A 23,140-nucleotide genomic window follows, 5' to 3' on the forward strand; every position below is an offset into this window, starting at 1 on the left:
GAGGATTAAAAACTAAAATACATACAAATATAAAAAAAGAAGCTATCCAAATACAAATGACCCATTCAAAAGAAAAAGGGACCTGAGATCTAAACAAGAATTCTCGAAGGAAGACTAAGAAGCTAAGATAGTTCAGAAATGTCAAGATATTTTCTCGGTACCTAGCAACTAGGGAAATACAAGTCAAAACAACTTTGAGACTGAGTTTTCATGTAATCCCAATCAAAATGGCAAAGATCAAGAAAACAAAAGCAAAACTATAAAACCAACAGGTAACAAATGCTGGCTAGAACATGAGGAAAGGGGAGCCACACTCAGTGTTGGTGGGGACTGTTAACTGACGGAGCCACTTTGGAAAGCTAACAATTAACTAACCTACCACATGATCCATATAGACCACTTCTTGACACAGGTACAAAGGACTCCATCGTCCCCTCACAGATACTACTCAGTCATGCTGAAGGTCAGCCCTATGCAGAACAGCCTGGAAATGGAAACAGCCTAACATCCTCCCAACTGATGAAGAGATAATGAAAATCTGGCACATACACACTTTGAAAAAATAGTGAAAGCAACACCAATGCAATTAGTGATGTGGGTCACAAATGTATAGTTTAAAAGTTCCTCTAAATCTACAATGAAAACATTAACTCAAGAGAACAACACAGTTTCACCATGATTTATATACTAAAAACCTTAAAACTGACAGTTTATAATCAATTCTTTGCTGACTTCATGTAATCCCTATACCGCCACTCACAAGAATGAATGCAGAACTACAGAACGTTTAAGTCACTGGGTTTCATACTCAGTCACCTTTGCGATAATGACTTCTTTCTTCAGAATCTTCATAGCGTAGTATTTTCCACTTGCCTTCTCTCGAACCAAAATAACCTTCCCAAAAGTGCCTTTACCTAGCAGTTTCAAATAGTCAAAATCATTCATTGTCTGAAAAATATAAATTAGAAAGCCATGATGAAATAGGTGACACAATTTATTGCTATTCTGCTTGACTATACTTGCACCGTAAACTTGATACTGTTCCTACCAATTTCTAGACCAGTTTCAAATAAGAAAAAAAAAAATACTTCCATTAACTGTCTCTTCAGCAATCTGTGATACCAAAAATAATTTATGTAGTCTTCAGAGTTTGTAGATATTATTTTGAACCTAGAATTTCTCCATCAGTCATACCATTAGTTGAGTGACAAGGAATTTTTTTTTGAGTAAAATATTTAAGTTCTCAGGTTCTCTTGATTTAAATAGTGCTACCTCAGAAAAAGTGATATTTAAGAACACAATCATTTTAAAACATAACTAAGAAAACATTTTTTTAAAAAATAGGAGAAAAGAGTAAAAGACTGTAAATATCCAGGTAGATGGTCAGAAAGACAGACATAAAGATAAAACTTAGCAAGGCGATCTATGATCTATGGGCACTAAAGAGAATGTAAGAGCACAAAAGCTGTCTGGCAGTAAGTGCCACCAAGATGAAATGAGCAAATGCCCTAATCTCAAACTATAGCGGCTCACTGAGGAAGGGATAGGTGAGCTGAAGAGCCCCATTTAAGAACTGAATTTACAGTACAGTTTTACAATAAGGAAAAGTCCACAACATTTTATGGTAAGCGGCACAAATTCTACATAGTCTTCCTAAAAACTGAAATGGGAGAAACATTGTTCAATTCACACTATAAGGCCAGAATCAGTCTGATATTAAAACCAGACAAAGATACTGCAATAAAATTACAGATAACTGCCCTTCATGTACATACTTATAGAATTTAAAACATTTTATAAATGAATGCCTACATTAAATTTTAATATCCCTTGCCAATAATTTTGATAATTTTATCTAAATGTTAAATTTTAACATCTTAACATAATGTAGTTCAAAGGGAAAAGTAAATGTCAAAAAGAGAAGTTATGTATACTTACTAATTCAACTAAAATTAAGACATGTAGTTGCCCAAATGTAAAAAACAGTTACAAATACAAATAATAGATAACTAGACATATTTAATTCCACTAACAGCTTTAAATGCTCAGATGTTAAGGATCAACCTATCAGACTCCAAAATGGCTGTCTTATTCCTAGTAAGTAGTAATCTGTCTCTCACACCCACCCCTTTTCTCTCAATTTCTATCTGGCTGTCATTTTTAATAGATTTTTACAAAGATTATAGGTACATAGTTTCCCCCACTCCCTTTCTTCTTCCCAGCACCTCACTGTAACCTTCCCACTCTTCTGGAGCATTGGTTTGAGTCCCACACGGTGCTCACAACATTCTGTAGCTCCAGGTGTAGGGAACCTGAAGCACTTCTTGTCACTCACCTCCCTGGCCACTGCACACATTTGCTTGTAAGCAAATTATCTATATTTTACATATAAAATAAAGTGCAGAAAAATTAAAAATAAAAAGGCAGAAAATGTTCACAGGCATCAAGTATAAAATGATATTGTAGCTAAAGAAAAAACTTCACATAGTGAATTAATTCTTCTGACTATATCATTTCACTAAAACCATGTGGAATAGCATGTGGAAGAGAACATGTCTCAAAATTTTTAATTCAGAAATGTTCATGTCCAAGTGAAAGACAGAGACAAAAAATAGAGCAGAGAAAGAAGGAAAGGCCATCCAGAGACCATCCCATCTGCAGACACCAAACCCAGACACTATTGTTGATGCCATGAAGCACTTGCTGACAGGAGCCTGGTATGACTGTGCCCTGAGAGGTTCTACCAGCACCTGACCAATACAAATATAGATACTCAGAGCCAGCCATCAAACTGAGCCTGGGGAGCCCAATGGAAGAGCTAGAGGAAGGACTGAAGGGGATTGCAACCCCATAGGAAGAACAATATCAGCTAACCAGACCCCTCAGAGCTCCGAGAGACTAAACTACCAACCAAAGAGTACACATGGAGGGATCCATAGCTCCAGCTGCATGTGTAGCAGAGGATGGCCTTATATGACATTGATGGGTCCCGTGGAGGCTTGATGCCCCAGTGTAGGGAGATGCTAGGGCAGTGAGGTGGGAGTGGCTAGAGGAGGGATGGGAGGGTGAGTTGTGGAGGGGTTACTGGAAAGGGAGATATCATTTGAAATCTAAATGAATAAAATGATTAATTAAAAAAATAGGATGTGAACCCAGACAATTTAACTTGAAAGGTATTCTGATCACTATACCAACACCAAGTGGTGAGATTTGGTGGCATAGGGGTATTTACATACCACCTTATTCAAATTCCAGCACCGAGAAATTGATTAATTAAACAAAACCCACAAAACATAATTGATAATACTTTGGGCATTTTTTTTTATTAACTTGAGTATTTCTTATATACATTTCGAGTGTTATTCCCTTTCCCGGTTTCCGGGCTGGGCATTTGTTTTTACCCCTTACCCGAATATGATTTACAAAGTGAACAGCATATATATATTTAACATACACATGTAAATGATGTTTTAATCTACTATGATTCTGCCCATTCTTTCTTATATGTGAGAATTTTCAAATACTCAATCACTTAGACTAGTTTTAAATACTATATATTACATAAAGAAGTTATTTTAAAATTTTATAGCAATGTATATTATTTACAGTTCCTATAAATTTATATATTAATTTAGAGCACTGAGGACAAAAGGTTACGTCTTCCTTCTTCACTGGCTCATGAGCAGCAATGTTCAAAAGGCATTATTCACAGTCCAGACATCTTGCTTCCCAGGTAGCCTTCATTAAGGCTGAAAGCAAAGGCAAAACCACAGAGCCATTCCTCCTTGAGGAAAGTGTTGATTTCCAAGTTTCTAAAATGCTGTTACCAACTAGATAAACTCTCATCTATAAAGTACATCAATCACCAGTATTCCTAAGTCAATAAACATCCCGGGCTGAAGTGCTGCCCAATCACGCCACTGTAAGCAACAGGTACTTTAGGTTCACAAAGGCTATACATACACTATGAAAACTGGCTGGTATGTCTCTCACACACGGCTTTCAGCATATTTCCTAGATAAACCAAGAGTGTACTTGGGAGGGCAAGTCATCATTATTACCTACCTTTCTTTTATGATGGGTTGTAGATGCATCCATCTCTTCCTCTCCAATATTATCAATCTGTGACGTTGGACTACAATTCATCCTCTCCTCTTCTTGCCTCTGCAGTCGATCGGCTACAGCTTGGATAGCTTCTGTCCATTCTTCTCTATAAAAATGAGTTTACTTTCTCATTAACAGAAGACAGTAAGATATTTTAACCTTTTATATATTTTAAGATGAATGCAAGTAGTCTGTTGGGTAGCTGCCCTCTCTGCCACCATCCCTAGTGATAATGATCTAAAAGCCTAGAATCAGGAGTAGCACTTATATGAAAATTGTATTATTTTATGCTCATTTAATATTGCATATAACATGTCTGTCACACACACACACACACACACACACACACACACAATTTAAATGAAGTTGCTTTGGAGTAACAATACTCCCCCCAAAACCATAGATTATCAACAAAATCTTAAACACCAGACACAGGAAAACTCCTTTTGAGGTATTGGTAGAAGAGTCCAAGTGACACCCAAATAACATAGGCTACCACTGTAGCCCTTTGTCTCCTTCCAAGAGAGGAAGGTAAAACCATATTGAAGGTACCTCTCACTTAACACAGTACTTGGGGGAATCAATCACAAACTGACATCAAAGCCCACTCCCCAAGATCTAGCTCTCACAGAACTAGAAGGAACTATGTGAGCTGCGAAGCAAGAAAGTAAGCAAAAGTCCTACCTAGCTGTAATGCCTATGATTCACAGTAACAACCAGAATAATATATTCTGAAAAGTCAAACAGCAGCACTAATACCACAGGGGTAACCAAAGACAACCAACTTGACATAACGTTCATTCAGTAGGAGTACATTTGTGCCTGGTAGTGTAAACTCTGCAAACCACTTGTGGCTGGTGAGGACACGAGCCCTACACACAGGGATCTACTCTGTTACTTTCCTAAAGCACTGTAACTTCTAACTGCATTCTAAACAGTCATCCTTAAAATAACAGCTAAGTGGAGCTCTCACCTCTTCCCTCATCAAAAAAACTTCCATTTGCAGCAGATGGAGATTATAGATAGCCACAACTAGTCAAAATTCAGAAAAATTTCAGGAAGCATTAATTTATATTTTTCCCTCTTTCTCTCAAATCCCTTGAGAGTTCAATGACATATCTGTAAGACCTCCTCATTGGCTAATCTTTAGCCTACATTCTCTCACCATCAGTTTTTATTATCTGTGCTGTCTGTGCCTACTTCATGTTGGATAATCTCATCTTGGAGGCCACTAATTTTCAGTAATGAGAGTCCTAACTTATGATTAAAATCATTACTAGCAATCATAATTACAAAAGTTTTACCTGTTTTTACTGTTTCTTTTTTACAATTCCTCGCTATTAAAAATCCTCTGGCCTTAAGTAAATTGAACTAATTGAAATTAAAACTGTAAAATAATTCTACTGTCTGGAGCCCCTATGTATCTAACTCCATAGCATTATTTGTCTTTGTAGTTTTAACTACAGGGACTTAAATCTCTGTATATATGTTTTAGATGATTCTTAGACATTTTATATGAGACACTCAACAATTTCAAACCTATTTAGATACAATGTAATGGCTTAAGAATGTTTATTATAATTTCTTCATAACTTTCTGATAGGACAAAGATAATAGTGACCTAGAAGCTTACTCCCTGCAGGCTAGCTTTCATTCACAGTACTAACAGATACAGAGCAGGCTACTAGGGAAGAAAAGTCATCAACAGTCTTACAGAGCATGAACTCTGTGAGCTACAATAATCAGCCTAAGGAGCTATTCCCATGGGTGCAATAGTAACATGACTGTCATGAGAGTAAACAAATACTGTCTGGTTTAAGGATCACTCCACAGGAGAAAACTCATGTCTGCTACTGTAAACGTGGCCAAGGATCTATGGCCAGGCGGTTCATGAGCTTTAAGAGAAAAAGTACAATTAATCTTTTGCTAAATAGACATACTATTAAACTATATTCTAAACACATGTTTATACTTTATAATGCAGCCTTAATAAGGGAAGCTTCTTTTATATAGTGAATTGAAGTTAATACAGAAGATTCAGTGTTGGCCAAAATGTAGAGTGTAAGTAACTGTGGATGGAGGGCTTATCCACCAATGGGACATCTAAAACACACCGCTTTCCTACAATGTTCATGAAACAATGAGGAAGAGGGAGAAGAAAGATTGTTAAAGAGTTATAGGTAGAGAAGGATGGGGAGAAAGAACAGTGTCTACTTGGCCTGACAGGCCTGTTGCACTCATGAACTCCCCAACAAATATGACTGCTTCTATAAGAAAAAGCCAGTCCACACTGAAGCATGGACTGGAAGGAGACCATGAGGCTGCTGGGGAAAGAATAAGTTTTCTTCAGGAGAATGGACACTGATGGGTTGCTCCTGCTATGGAGGATAACCCTATGTACCCATGCACATTTTGTTGGTACCAATTGGACTCAATGAATTACATTTTTTTTAAATGAAGAAAACACAGGGAAGGGTACAGGGTACAGGGTGATCCAAGGTGATTTAAAGTGGTATGGGGAGTGGGGTTCTTATAGTCAAAATACATCATATACATTTATGAAACGTTCAAAGAACACACAAATACATACACATTCTAAAGTTACAATAACTGCAACTATATGGAATCAGAGTAAAGACAAAGAATGACAGAAATAGAAATAGAAGAAATAATAAAACCATGCATACATGGTCATCTTTCTCAGGATACAACTACATAAAGGCAAAGGAGACTTTCTTCAACAAATGGTTTTGGAAAAAATGAGTATGTATGAAAAAGAATGAAATGTGAGTCTCATTGTAAACCACTCATACATACTTTGAAATAAAGACCTAAAGCTACAAAGCTAAGAGAAAACACAGGTGAACTCTTCATGACACCTGTCTTACCAGTGATCTTGGACTATGACATCAAAAATATAGACCACAAAATGAACACTAATTAAAAACTACTTTGGAGCAAAGAAAGCAGCAGAATGAAAGTGAGCCTTCGTTCCACCTGGTCCTTTCTGCTAGGACAGACAGCTAGCTAGTTTGCTCCCTGGAAAAGACTCTATCTTGAGACATACCAGAGAATCCACTGCACTCCACATTTGGTGAGAACCCCTCCTCCCAAAACCCACAGCTGCTGCTGGAGGCCACTGAACTCAGGGACCCACCGTCCCCCACAAAACCCGACCCACTGAATATCAATCCCCTCTGCCTGGTCTTTTTTTGCTGGGACACATTACTAGCTAGTCTACTCCCTAGAAGAGGCTATATCAGACATACCAAAGGATCCGCTGCACTCAGAAATATTTGACATCATATCCTGAAGCATACCAGAAGAACCACTGTACTCAAAACATTTGATACCACATCCTGAGGCTTCCCAGGAGATCTACTGCACCCAGGGCATCTGACACCACAACTGGAGACACTCCAGGAGATCTACTGCACTCAGGACATCACAGCTTGAAGGCATCCCAGGCAACTGGGCAATGGACACAATAGTCTGAAGACCTCCCAGGGGCTCTATGGCATGCAGAGCACCTGACCCAACAGACTGAAAGCCTCCTTGGAGTTCTGCTGCACACAGAGAAACAGAAAACACAGTCCATAGCTCCTTCCCCCCCACAGAGAACAGCTTCACTACTTCTCTGAAGACCCAACAGTCTGAAGGCCTCCCAGGAGATCTACTGCAGCCAGTACAACAGATCAGCAGCTTCTCTGCCCTTCTGAATACCCTCCAGTTGGAAGACCCCACAGGAGGCCTACCACAGCCACAGGCCTACCAGGAGATCTGTTGCAACTCAGGGACAAAAGAGGCAGACTCCAGACAGTCACCCAGACCAGAAAACACTAGGGATAATCAGATGGCGAGAGGCAAACGCAAGACCATAAGCAACAGAAGCCAATATACGTGAGCAGCATCAGAACCCAGTTCTCCCACCACAGCAAGCCCTGAATATACCAACACAGCTGAAAACCAGGAAGCTGACCTAATCATATCTCATGAACATAATAGAGTTCTTTAAGGAGGATATAAATAACTCAATAAAAGAAATAAAGGAAAACACAGGTAAACAGGTAGAAGCCCTTAAAGAGGAAACAAATCCCTTAAAAGAATACAGGAAAACACAATCAAACAGGTGAAAGAATTGCATAAAGTGGTCCAAGACCTAAAAGTGGAAGTAGAAACAATAAAAAAAAAACAACAAATGGAGGCAAACTAGGAAATGGAAAACCTGGGAAAGAGGTTAGGAATTACAGATGTAAGTTTCACCAACAGAATACAAGAGATAGAAGAGGAAATCTCAGGTGTAGAAGATACCTTAGAAAAGATTGACACAACAGTCTAAGAACATTCAAAACATAAAAACTCCTAACTCAAAACATCCAGGAAATTCAGGACACAATGAAAAGACCAAATCTAAGAATAATTGGAATAGAGGAGAATGAAGATTCCCAACTCAAAGGACCTAAAAACGTCTTCAACAAAAATCATAGAAGAAAACTTCCCCAACCTAAAGAAAAAGATGGCCATAATGGTACAAGAACCCTACAGAACACCAAATAAATGGGATCAGAAAAGAAAACCTTCTTGTCACGTAATAGTCAAAACACTAAATGCACAGAACAAAGAAAGAATATCAAGCTGCAAGGGAAAAGGGCCAAGTAACATATGAAGGCAGACCTATGAGAATTACACCAGAGACTCAACAGATACTATGAAAGCCAGAAGAACCTAGTCAGAGGTCTAAAACAGACCTCTAAAAGAATGCAAATGCCAGCCCAGGCTACTACACCCAGCAAAACTCTCAATCAACATATATGGCGAAACCAAAATATTTCAGGACAAAACCAAATTCAAACAGTATCTAGCTACCAATCCAGCCCTACAGAGGATCCTACAATGAAAACTCCAATGCAAAGAAGATACCTCTACAAGAGAAAAGACAAGATATTAAGCATCTTACAACAAAGCCAAAAGGGAAAAAACCACAAGCACGTAAGTCTACCTACAAAAGCAAATATAACAGGAACCAGTCATCTATCTTTAATATCTCTCAATATTAATGGACTCAATATACCTATAAAAATACATAAGCTAACAGAATGGATACATGATCAAGATCCAGCATTTTGCTGCATATAAGAAACACACCTCATCATCAAAGACAGACACTATCTCAGAGTAAAAGAATGGAAAAAGGTCTACCCAAGCAAATGGTCCCAAGAAATAAGCTGAAGTTGCCATGCTAATAACCAATAAAATAGACTTTCAACCGAAAGTTATCAAGTGTGATGAGGAAGAATACTTCATACTCATCAAGGGGAAAATCCACCACGAGTAAGCCTCAATTCTGAATATCTATGCCCCAAATGCAAGGGCATCCACATAAAAGAAACTTTAGTAAAGCTCAAAACACACATTGAACCTCACACAATAATAGTGGAAGACTTTAACACCCTACTCTCACCAATGGACACATCATTGAAACAGAAACTAAACAGAGACACAGTGAAACTAACAGACGTTAGGAACCAAATGGATTTAAGAGATATCTGTAGAACATTTCACTTTAAAACAAAATACACTTTCTTTTCATCACCTCATGATACCCTCTCCAAAATCGATCATATAATTAGTCACAAAACACCCTCAACCAATACAAGAAGATTGAAATAATCCCATGCACCCTGTCAGACCACCATGGCCTAAAGCTGGTCTTCAATAACAACAAAAGCAACAGAAAAACCCACATACATATGGAAACTGAACAACTCTCTACTCAAAGATAATTTGGCCAAGGATGAAATAAAGAAAAAATTAAAGTCTTCCTGGAATCTAATGAAAATGTTGACACATCATACCCAAACTTATGGGACACAATGAGGACAGTGCTAAGTGGAAAATTCATAGCACTAACTGCACTGGTAAAGAAGCTGGAGAGACTTACACTAGCAATTTAGCAGCACACCTGAGAGCTCTAGAACAAAGAGAAGCAAACTCACCCAAGGGGAGTAGAAGGCAGGAAATACTCAAACTCAGGGCTGAAATCAACCAAATGGAAACAAAGAGAACAATACAAAGAAATACCAGCAAAACCAAAAGCTGGTTCTTTCAGAGAATCAACAAGCTAGATAAACCCCTAGCCAAACTAACTAAAGGGCCCAGAGGCAGTATCCAAATTAACAAAATCAGAAATGACAAGAGAGATATAACAAAAGAAACAGAGGAAAATACAAAAAATCATCAGATCCTACTACAGAAGCCTATACTCAACAAAACTGGAAAATCTAGATGAAATGGATGGTTGTCTAGACAGATACCACATACTAAAGTTAAATCAAGAGCAGGTAAACTTTCTAAACAGGCCCATATCCCATAAGGAAATAGAAGAAATCATTAAAAACCTCCCAACCAAAAAAACCCAGGGCCAGATGGATTTAGTTCAGAATTCTACCAGACCTTCAAAGAACACCTGATACCAATATTCCCCAAACTATTCCATAAAAAAGAAGCAGAAGGAACACTACTTAATTCATTCTGTGAAGTCACAATTACTCTGATACCTAAATCACACGAGGTCCCTACCAGAAAACAAACAAACAAACAAACAAACAAACTACAAACCAATCTTGCTTATGAATACTAATGCAAAAATACTCAATAAAATTCTTACAAAACGAATCCAAGAACACATCAAAACCATCATTCACCACAATCAAGTAGGTTTCATCCCAGGGATGCAAGGCTGGTTCAATATACAAATACTGTAATTCACCATATAAACAAACTCGAAGAAAAAAACACACGATCATCTGATTAGATACAGAAAAAGCATTTGACACAATACAACACCCCTTCATGTTAGAAGTAGTGGAGAGAACAGGAATTCAAGGCCCATGACTAAACATAATAAAAGCAATTTACTGCAAACCAATAGCCAATATCAAATTAAATGGAGAGATACTTGAAGCAATTCCACTAAAATCCGGGACAAGACAAGGATGCCCAATCTCCCCATATCTATTCAATATAGTACTCGAAGTGCTAGCTAGAACAATAAGACAACAAAAAGAGATCAAGGAGATACAAACTATCATAGAAGAATTAAAGGCATCACTGTTTGCAGATGATATAACAGTATACATAAGTGACCCCAAAAATTCTACCAGAGAAATCCTCCAGCTGATAAACAACTTCAGCCAAGTGAATGGATATAAAATTAACTCAAATAAATTAGTAGCCTTCCTTTATACAAATGATAAACAGGCTGTAAAAGAAATTAGGGAGACAATTCCCTTTATAATAGCCACAGATAATATAAAATGTCTTGGGGTAACTCTAACCAAACAAGTGAAAGACCTTTATGATAAGAACTTCAAGTCTCTCAAGAAAGAAATTGAAGATCTCAGAAAAATGGAGAGATCTCCCATAGTCATGGATTGGCAGAATTAGCATAGTAAAAATGGCCATCCTACCAAAGGCAATCTACAGATCCAATGCAATCCCCATTGAAATTCCAACACAATTCTTCAAAGACATGGAAAGAGCAATTCTCAAATTCATCTAGAAAGGCAAAAAAAAAAAAAAAAACAAAAAACAAAAAAAAAAAACAAACCAAAATAGTGAAAACGATTCTTAACAATGAAAGAACAGCTGGGGGAATCACCATCCCATACCTCAAGCTCTACTACACAGCAATAGTGATAAAAGCTGCATGGTATTGGTACAGAGACAGATAGGTTGATTAATGGAATAGAACTGAAGACCCTGAAATAAAAACCACACACTTAATAACACTTGATCTTTGACAAAGAAGCCAAAAATACACAATGGAAAAAAATGAAAGCATCTTCAATTAATGATGCTGGTCTAACTGGATCTCTGTATGTAAAAAAATGAAAATAAACCATTTGTAACCATGCACAAAGCACAAGTCCAAGTGGATCAAGGACCTCAACATAAAACCAGATACACTCAATCTAATAGAATAAAAAATGGGAAAAACCCTTGAACTCATTGGCACAGGCAGAAATTTCCTAAACAGAACTCCAATGGCTTATGCTCTTAAGATCAAGAATTGATAAATGGGACCTCATGAAACTGGAAAGCTTCTGTAAGGCAAAAGACATAGTCAATAAGACAAATCAGCACTAACCCCACATCTGATAGAGGACTAATATCCAAAATGTATAGAGAACTCAAAAAGTTAACCTCCAAAAAACAAACAACCCAATCAAAAAATGGGGTATAGAACTAAACGGAGAAGTTACAACAGAGAAATTGCAACTGGCTGAGAAGCAATTAAAGAAATGCAAAGTCCTTAGTGATCAGAGAAATGCAAATCAAAATGACACTGAGAGTCTACCTTGTTTACACAGTCAGAATGGCTAAGATCAAAACTGCAGGTGACAACACATATTGATGAGGATGTGGAGAAAGAGGAACACTCCTCCATTGCTGGTAGGATTGCAAACTGGTACAACCACTCTGGAAATCAATTTGGAGGTTCCTCAGAAAATTGGAAACAGACCTACCTAAAGACCCAGAAATACCAGAAATGAAGTAAAATATCTAAACATATTTTTATTAAAAAAGGATAATATGAGAAACTGTGTCAAGTTAAAAATTTAATAAAATTTCTCTAATTAAAACCAGTACTACTATCAAGGACAACAGAAAATATAAAGGCAAAAAAGAGAATGAAAATCTAAAAGCCTACACACACACACACACACACACACACACACACACACACACACACACACACACAGAGGCATGCACGTGTGCACACACACAGAAATATACATACACGAGCACACACATGTGCACACCTACATATTCATAATTCAATGAGCATGAAGAATGAGTCAGTAAGATCTGAGACATCAGACTTACCGCTTTTAAAAAACTGTCCCAATCTTATATTATCCACTGAAATAAAGTAGCACACACAGCAAGAATCCATCCAGTTTACAATACAAAAAGAATTTCAGACTGGGGCCAGAACATCACACAGGATATCGAACCTTGAGACAGCTCTCAGTCCTTGCTGAAACCAGATGGTAGCTCTATAAAATCTCCAGAGAGCAGGTGCCTAATGAGTGTAGAAATCGCATACTCCAATAGTAACCTCACTAGGTTAATTTCCATTTTCTTACAAATAAATGAAAAGAAAACTGTTTCTTCAGATGAGTGGACAAATACTGAAGGAAAGTCAAAGAACTTCAGAGGCTTAAGATCTGACATAGCTGTTGTCTACCTCACATCTCATATTAATCTCAGCCCTCAGGAAGTCAAGGCAGAAGATCGACAGTCTAAGTTTCAGGCCAACCTGGGTCTGCAAAGCAAGAAACTGTCTAAGCCCCTCCACTCCAAATTAAAAAGATATGGCTTATATCCAACTTTGGGAGCAAAAGTGGCAAAATCAAACAAGCTTTAGTAAATGTTAAAAATCCACTCATAATAACATTTTTCAAAGAAATATAATAACGGGAATGCTGCATTAATTTATCACCAAGTAAAAACTTTGTCATCCTACCCTGGACTGTACAAAACAAGATATGATCCTTGCTGTTAAGAAGTTTACAAAAAGCAAACAAAAGTAATGGTAATAATACACTTGTTTTAAAAACTGGGGAGGGGCCTAGAAGGATGGCTCAGTGGTTGAGAGCATTGGCTGCTCTTCCAGAGAACCTGGGTTTGATTCTGGGTACTCATGGGGGAACTAACAACCTTAAGTCTGTACCTCTAGTTCCAGGAGATCTGAAATCTTCTTCAGGACTCTATGCGTAGTATGCAACATGGTACATGGACACACATGCTAGCAAAACACACATACACATACAATGAAAAAAAAAGGAATAAAACTATGTAAATATATAGCCAGAGGACCTACCTAGCCTATCAAAATCAAGGTAAGTATGGGGAGAAAATTGCTGCCTGACACTTAAGACACCAAAAACACAATAGCTATTATGACCACAGCTCTATGTTCCGCACAGGCAAATGAAGAGTCAGTTACCGAAAGCAAATAGGGTAGATGAATGGGAGTTAGGTATGAGAAGTGGGAACACATAAGCATGTATACACCAAAACAAAGAATAATACTGCAAGTATAGAAAATAAAATATTACTTGTGCCACACTGGTATTTACCTTTTCTATATTCCTAAAATATATCACAATTTAAAGACTACACATGGACTGACCCTGGCTCCAATTATATATGTAGCAGAGGATGGCCTTCTTGGGGCACCAGTGGAAGAGGAAGTTCTAGGTCCTGCCAAGGTTGGACCCCCAGTGGGGGGTGGTAAGGAGGGCTGGATGGGGGGGGAACACCCTTAAAAGTATTATTAAAATAATATTTTAGGAATGCGGATGCTTTACTCCTTCTTAAAAAGGGGAACAAAAATATCCATAGGAGGGCATGGAAAGACAAAGTGTGGAGCAGAGACTGAAGGAACGGCCGTTCAGAGCCTGCCCCACATGTGCCCCATATATATACAGCTACCAAAACTAGATAAGATGGATGAAGCTAAGAAGTGCATGCTGATAGGAACCGGATGTAGATCTCTCCTGAGAGACACAGCCAGAGCATGTCAAATATAGAGGCAAACGCTAGCAACAAACCACTGAACTGAGAATGGGACCCCCAGTGGAGGAATTAGAGGAAGGACTGAAAGAGTTGAAGGGACTTGCAACCCCATGAGAACAACAATACCAACCAACCAGAGCTTCCAGGGATTAAACCACTACCCAAAGACTATACATGGATTGACCCTGGACTCCAATTATATATGTAGCAGAGGATGGCCTTGTTGGGGCACCAGTGGAAGAGGAAGCCCTAGGTCCTGCCAAGGTTGGACCCCCAGTTGGGGGGGGGGTGGTGGTAAGGAGGGCTGGATGGGGGGAGAACACCCTTATAGAAGGGGAGGGGGAGGAGTTAGGGGGCTGATGGACAGGAAACCAGGAAGGGAATAACATTTGAAATGTAAATAAGAAATATCTGGTTTTTAAAAAATGGAAAAATAAATAAGTAAATAAATGTTGCATTAAAAAAAAGTGCTAGGGTAGGTCTGCAGCTCAGTGATCTAGAGCACTCCCCTAGCATGGAAAATCCTTTGGTTCAATACAGCGTATTTAAAAGAATAGAAAAAACAAAAACAAAAACTTTGGTCACTGATCATTTTATTAGGATTTTAAAAGATTATTTTGTCTTCATTAAAGTCTTAGAGAAGCATGTTAGAATAAGCTATTCATTTAAAAAAGAAGGCTATTAATACTCTACTTTGAAAAGTTGTTGATTAGGATAAAATAGAATAACATCTGTAGGAAAATAACTCTGTGACTGAGTTTGCTAGATCTAATTGTTATCAGGTCATCAGAGGAAAGCACACTAAGATAGAAGTAAATGCAACACTGTAGGTACAAAAGCAGTGGATCAAAAGAATGGAAATATAGCCCCATGGACGTCACAGAGCTGATCAGTATCAGTCACAGGACATTGATTAGTCACACTAATCAATCCTGTTATTTACTAATATTCTAAAGTTTAGACAAACCCCTCAGAATCCTTCCCATTTGGCCATCTGAACTAACACGCATACAGACAGTTATATTGAAACCGTTTACTACCACATTTCATTCTGCATTTCAAACATAAGCACTTAAGTTGGTATCTAAAATGTGTTCAAGTTTAAAAAAATGTTTGTGAACCGTTTTTTCAGAAGAACCTTATTTTAAAGTAGTCCAAGGGTGATCTGTCATTTTCCAGCCCTACTTAAACATGGAAGACAACAGAAACAGAACAATAAAGTGTAACACAATGCAAACATATTTATATCTAATTACAAATAATGAATCCAGATACACATACATCTTTACACTGACTATTTTTTTAAATATAGTAAGAATGAATAAATTTCTTACCTTTCCTCTGGAGTATCTACATGAAATGTTCTCTCTATAACAGTGGTCCACTGAAGACATCTGATAATAAATGTATTTGGCTTTGGTCGTTCTGTTTTCATTAATTGACATTCTATAAATAAAATCAAGTATTGATTTAAATACACAAGTACTTAAACCATTAAACAGTTAACAACTATGCAGTGTTATTCTAAACAAAATCCATAGCAACTTAGAGTTTTCCACAAGTATCTGTTCAAGATTATTCACAACCTGACCTTAGTATTTCTTTGGAGCCCATCATCAGTCTGACCAGTTCAACCTGCTAAACATGACTCTTCAATTTTTCCCAAACACCTCTTGCTCTTTCCTTTAACTTTTGCTTCTGCAGCGTCTACTATCTGAAACACCTGTTTATTTTAACCCTTTCCATTTTAAGCCGCAACTGTTATAGCAATATCTGTCCTTTCAGGTCTAGATCAAATCATAATCATTCCATAAATGTTTTGTTTACCTTTGGGCACAGCTCTGTCATCTCCATGTCTATAGTTGCATTTATTTATTTGCATGCCCCTTGTTTTTCATTAGATATTGCATTATAGTATCAAACATGTTAAAAGGGTAGCTTTCATCTCTGTGAAGTCTGCTTATAATTCGTAGGGTACACAGTCACTAGAGTCAGTCAGCCAGGAGCTGATGAGGTTCCCTCAGGGAATCTCTAGAAGACATCAAAGCACAGTCTAATGTTGATGGATTAACGTCAAGTCCCATGCCTCTCTCACAACAGAAAGGAAGCAGAAGCCACTTGTAAACAGCAAGCCAAGTAGTCCTGCCCTTAGTGAGAGCCTGTAGCCCTCACAAACTGAAATCCAACTATGGACTTAAGAAGACAGTGATTCCGTCAGGCGATGGGTCAGAGGTAGAGAGAAGTGCCACTGTGTTCCTCTGTATGACTAGAAGGGCAAAGGACCATCATGAAAGGGAACTAGGTTTGTTTGTTGGTTTGTTTGTTTTTCCCCCCCTCGGAGCGGAGGACCAAACCCGGGGCCAAGAGCCTTACCACTGAGCTAAATTCCTAACCCCTATGAAAGGAATTGTTAAAAGAAAAAACAAAACAAACAAAAAGTCAAAAAACAAAACAAAAAAAAAAAAAACAAAAAGCTGAGTTTCCCTGGGGAGACAACACACAGGAAGCGAACAGACCCTGGAGTCTTAATCTGGCCTGCCTCAACCCCAGGGTAAGGCAAGGTTGTGCAGAGCAGGGAACATCAGACACTGACAAGTTGAAGAGCAGTGCAGCAAGGCTCCAATCAAACGAGGAAGTGCTGAGCAGATCGTATTAACCGAGAATCACCCTAGAGAGCCTGAGAGCTCCAAGCCTCAGGTCGGCAGGCAGGTAAAACTCTGAAGTCACCTATCCGGGCATTCTGTCTGTGCACAGCCCAGTAGTAGAGTAGATTCCGACAGTTCAAGCACACTTAGAAATCATTCACCAGCTAGAGAACTAGCTGGAAGCAGGTAGTATCCCTGCCCAGCCCTGCAGACTGCAGAGGTCCCAGTGCATGAACAAGAAGGGATGCTAGGCAAGGGAAATAATTCTGGCAGACATCAGATACTGTCCAGGATCAGCAAAAGACAAGAGTCTTCAAGCTCAACAAACCCTCCACACATACATACATATATATATATACATATATATATATATGTATACACACACACACATCTGACGTGCTACACAGAGAGAAGTTCCATTCAATACTTTACCTTCTCTGTATTCTACTTTTCCGTTTTACTAAACTTTTAATAAAATTTTAAGTGTAGTTTATATCATGCTATTTGTTATTCCTTTTTATATGTTAATCTAAATTTTACGTATTCATTGTTCGACACTCTTTTTTCCTTCTCCCTATCTTCTCTTTTGCTTCCACATGATTTTTCCCAATTTAATACTACTTAAATTTTAATGCATTAGTAACAAACACATTTTTAATTTTTTCTTTATTTACTATACTTCATTTAACTAATCTTGTTTATGAAAATGAACTCTTTCCTTCTTTTTCCACTTTAATCTCTCCTCATTTCTATCCCTTCATAACATTCCTTTCAACCCCCTTTGAATTTATTTGACCTTGCTTCTCCTCTGTTTCTGTCCATTCTGTCCTGTTCCTGACTGGTAGCTTCAAAGAGCATCGTATCCATCAGTTCGTTTCTTGGAATGCTTGGTCCTCTGTTGGGAAGGTGTAGAAGGTATGGCCTTGTTGGTAGAGGTTTGTCACTAGAGCTGGGTATTGGCTTCAAAAGCTTGCATCATTTCCAGTCTCTACCTCTGTATCACCTCCTCCCTGCTCTTGCTCTCTCTGCCTCATGCTCCTGGGTCCTGTGCAAGCTCCTGGTTAGTGCAACAGCACTATGCCCGCCTGACTGCTACCACGGTCCCTGTCCTGATGCTCATGTACTGTCAACCTCTGGAACTGAGACCCAAATTCAATGCTTTCTTTTGTAAGTTACCTAGGTCATGGTGCTTTGTCTCTGCAGTAGAAAAGTAACAAAGACTGTATTAATTATGTCCATATCTATCCTACTTAATTTTTAGCTTGATAACATATTACAGAATTTCCATTTGTTGTTTTTTTTTTTTTTTTTTATTAACTTGAGTATTTCTTATATACATTTCGAGTGTTATTCCCTTTCCCGGTTTCCGGGCAAACATCCCCCTCCCCCCTCCCCTTCCTTATGGGTGTTCCCCTCCCAACCCTCCCCCCATTGCCGCCCTCCCCCCATAGACTAGTTCACTGGGGGTTCAGTCTTAGCAGGACCCAGGGCTTCCCCTTCCAGTGGTGCTCTTACTAGGATATTCATTGCTACCTATGGGGTCAGAGTCCAGGGTCAGTCCATGGATAGTCTTTAGGTAGTGGCTTAGTCCCTGGAAGCTCTGGTTGCTTGGCATTGTTGTACTTTTGGGGTCTCGAGCCCCTTCAAGCTCTTCCAGTTCTTTCTCTGATTCCTTCAATAGGGGACCTATTCTCAGTTCAGTGGTTTGCTGCTGGCATTCGCCTCTATATTTGCTGTATTCTGGCTGTGTCTCTCAGGAGCGATCTACATCCGGCTCCTGTCGGTCTGCACTTCTTTGCTTCATCCATCTTGTCTAAGTGGGTGGCTGTATATGTATGGGCCACATGTGGGGCAGGCTCTGAATGGGTGTTCCTTCAGTCTCTGTTTTAATCTTTGCCTCTCCCTTCCCTGCCAAGGGTATTCTTGTTCCCCTTTTAAAGAAGGAGTGAAGCATTCACATTTTGATCATCCGTCTTGAGTTTCGTTTGTTCTAGGGATCTAGGGTAATTCAAGCATTTGGGCTAATAGCCACTTATCAATGAGTGCATACCATGTATGTCTTTCTGTGATTGGGTTAGCTCACTCAGGATGATATTTTCCAGTTCCAACCATTTGCCTACGAATTTCATAAACTCGTTGTTTTTGATAGCTGAGTAATATTCCATTGTGTAGATGTACCACATTTTCTGTATCCATTCCTCTGTTGAAGGGCATCTGGGTTCTTTCCAGTTTCTGGCTATTATAAATAAGGCTGCGATGAACATAGTGGAGCACGTGTCTCTTTTATATGTTGAGGCATCTTTTGGGTATATGCCCAAGAGAGGTATAGCTGGATCCTCAGGCAGTTCAATGTCCAATTTTCTGAGGAACCTCCAGACTGATTTCCAGAATGGTTTTACCAGTCTGCAATCCCACCAACAATGGAGGAGTGTTCCTCTTTCTCCACATCCTCGCCAGCATCTGCTGTCACCTGAGTTTTTGATCTTAGCCAATCGCACTGGTGTGAGGTGAAATCTCAGGGTTGTTTTGATTTGCATTTCCCTTATGACTAAAGATGTTGAACATTTCTTTAGGTGTTTCTCAGCCATTCGGCATTCCTCAGCTGTGAATTCTTTGTTTAGCTCTGAACCCCATTTTTTAATAGGGTTATTTGTTTCCCTGCGGTCTAACTTCTTGAGTTCTTTGTATATTTTGGATATAAGGCCTCTATCTGTTGTAGGATTGGTAAAGATCTTTTCCCAATCTGTTGGTTGCCGTTTTGTCCTAACCACAGTGTCCTTTGCCTTACAGAAGCTTTGCAGTTTTATGAGATCCCATTTGTCGATTCTTGATCTTAGAGCATAAGCCATTGGTGTTTTGTTCAGGAAATTTTTTCCAGTGCCCATGTGTTCCAGATGCTTCCCTAGTTTTTCTTCTATTAGTTTGAGTGTGTCTGGTTTGATGTGGAGGTCCTTGATCCACTTGGACTTAAGCTTTGTACAGGGTGATAAGCATGGATCGATCTGCATTCTTCTACATGTTGCCCTCCAGTTGAACCAGCACCATTTGCTGAAAATGCTATCTTTTTTCCATTGGATGGTTTTGGCTCCTTTGTCAAAAATCAAGTGACCATAGGTGTGTGGGTTCATTTCTGGGTCTTCAATTCTATTCCATTGGTCTATCTGTCTGTCTCTGTACCAATACTTTGTTGTTTTATAGCCATTAATATATTATTAATATATTAGATAGTAATAGAGAATTAGCATATGTTTGCATTTCTAAAACCTTGTTTTTTGCTCTCTACTTTCTACTGGGGACTAGTCTTCAGGCTCTGTAAGACCCATGCTTCACTGCTCCCCACAAGAGGTAACAGAAAGCCATACCAAGAGACAAGCAAATTACATCACAGAAACACAAAAACTATGAAAAACCTCAATGTATAAGGATTCCTTGGATAAAAACAAGCAAACAATACAATCTTGAAACCAGATAGTAAAGACATCAACATAGGAAGAAAAAAAGAAAACCAAAAACCCAGAAAAATAGAGGGGAAAATATTTAACAATACTGGTTTTAAAAACATTCAACAAGGAAACTGAGACAGGGGAGGGTAATTAGAAATAAAATTTTTAATGGCAACAAAAAAAGGAAAGCAGAATGCATCATCAATAGACTTAGCCAAGTAGATGATAGAGTAAGACAAATCAGATGTAAACAGCAAAGTCAACAAAGAACTACACTAGACATCAAAAAGGAAAATAAACAAATGGGCATACCACAACACCTAAGAGTTCTGAGAACTAAGCAAGGCAGTTCAAATCTATCAATTCACAACCAGAAACATCTGAGATAAACACTAAAGGAATTTAAAAATGTATTTGTAAATCTATAGAGACACACATCCAAACACAAGAAATTTAAAACAGCAGACAGACATAGGGATCTCTTCAGAACACAATGAAGTCAAAATGAAAAAAAAAATCTAATTCAAGGAAATAATATTAAATGCTATATGGAAAAAACTTCCAACTCACAAAAGAAAACATGTTAGAATTTAGAATAATATCAGATGTCTTATTAGTATTCTTAAATTTTAAGAACCATGGAATGTTGTTACATTCAGCAAAGATAGCTGTGAAAATTGGCAGAGACATTTAAAAGGACACCAATGAAAGCAGCCCATGGCCAGTAGGCCGGCACCACTGGAGGTTTTCACACGATCCTAAGCGCATGGAATGTAGCAATTCACCGTCATGCTCAGTGCAGTAAACCAACACATCCTGATACTAACAACAGTCCAACTAGCCAGAAAAACAACTGACAAAATTATCACAATGAATAATTGTCTCTTAATACTAATTTAAAATATAGATAATCTCAACTCACCAATGAAGAGACACAGTTTGGTAGACAGGATTGAAAAACTAAATCTACCTCTCTCTATTCTTTCCAAGAAATACATATCACTGGTAAAGGGACCAAAAGACTGAATCAGAGGGTAAAAAACAATCTACCAAGCAAATAGAAACCAAGGCTATTCTGATAGCTGAATGAAATATACTTCATGGTAAAAATAGATAAAGAGAAAAAGAGAAAGAGAAAGCAACTATACACTAGATAAATGTAATTCATCAAGAAGATAAAATAATTATAAATATAAATGTATCAAATGTTAGGCCTCCTGATTTCATGTAAAACTAACTGACAAGGTGGTCACATAGGTCATGAAACACTAATAATGCATGATTTCCATGTCCTACTCTAAGCTGTAGACAAGTCATCCTAACTAAAGTCAACTTAACCTAAAAGAAAGAAGCACTACCAGAGTCTTGTAAAATAATGATCTTATGCCACAAAATACTAACTTTTCAGTTTCTTTTGTGGTCAGCATTGTGGATACATGATATGCACGGCACATGCATTAGACTGTGCCTCTGTGATCTGTGCGGCACAGAGCAGGTCATTGGGCTGGCACTGCCTGAGACAGGGAGCATCCTCTTTCAAATCTCTGTTAAATGCTCCTACGTTAAGCAGTTACATTAGCTAAGCTTTCCAGAGTAACCAAACTGAATTTCAAATACTCTGCATACTTTTCATCATTCTGAACCACAGACAAAGTTTGTTCGAAATTCTAATTTTTCTGCAAACTTCAAAGCCAATTAACATGTATATGTATATATTTCCAAAAGGAATTCTGATAATCTTTTCAGGTTTTATTAAAAAGCTTAAAATTTTATTTGAAACTTTTTAATCTTTAAATACTACTTTTATCCTTTTAAAATTAATCTACTAAGGCTCAGCATGGTGGCACATACTCTAGGGGTAGTTGGGTCTCTATGAGGCTGAGGCTAGCTTGATCTACATAAGTAGTTACAGGATACCCAGGGCTATATATTAAGACCATCTCCCTCCACAAAACAAACAAATATTAAACAAAAGTTCTGATTGTCAATATAAAAACATACTGTATTCTACTATCATACCTATATCATAATTTATATTGAATAATTAAATGATGCCAACTGCAAGTTTACTTTTAAACGTTTAAGTATAGTACAATTTAATATACTTTCCGTTTAATGTTTCCAATTGTTCAATAAAAAGAAATGATGTCCAATTACAGCTCCATCTTAAAAGGTATTCATGTAAGATACTGAAAACAGGTAACGTTCATAGCCAATGGAATAGCAATTCAAGTACAACCATTAAATGACCAGTATGTGCCAAATGCTGCACTCTGAATGGTTTCTAAATGTTTCCAACTTAAAGCACAAACATAACCAGTGTAATTATTCTCCATTTTGTAAATGAACAAATCTACAAGG

The 23,140-nt window shown here is 38.1% G+C and overlaps 1 protein-coding gene across 14 annotated transcripts in view; it reads right to left on the bottom strand.

Moving 5' to 3' along the window:
- The window catches only part of Akt3 (AKT serine/threonine kinase 3), a 281,993-nt gene that overhangs the window by 114,962 nt on the left and 143,891 nt on the right, over positions 1-23,140 (bottom strand). For 12 of the 14 annotated variants that reach the window (XM_087580524.1, XM_087580522.1, XM_087580526.1 and 9 more), the window contains 3 exons: positions 16,026-16,137; positions 4,066-4,210; positions 817-948 (listed from right to left, as the gene is read on the bottom strand). In XM_087580524.1, coding sequence (XP_087436650.1) covers positions 817-948; positions 4,066-4,210; positions 16,026-16,137 — 389 coding nt within the window. Of the gene's footprint in view, positions 1-816; positions 949-4,065; positions 4,211-16,025; positions 16,138-16,518; positions 16,745-23,140 lie in introns of those variants that run through there. The other 2 variants (XR_015635163.1, XM_087580523.1) reach the window with 2 other exon arrangements.

The sequence above is a fragment of the Rattus norvegicus genome, chromosome 13, assembly GCF_021556685.1.
Source record: "Rattus norvegicus strain SHRSP/BbbUtx chromosome 13, alternate assembly SHRSP_T2T, whole genome shotgun sequence".
NCBI classification, from domain to species: Eukaryota; Metazoa; Chordata; class Mammalia; order Rodentia; family Muridae; genus Rattus; species Rattus norvegicus.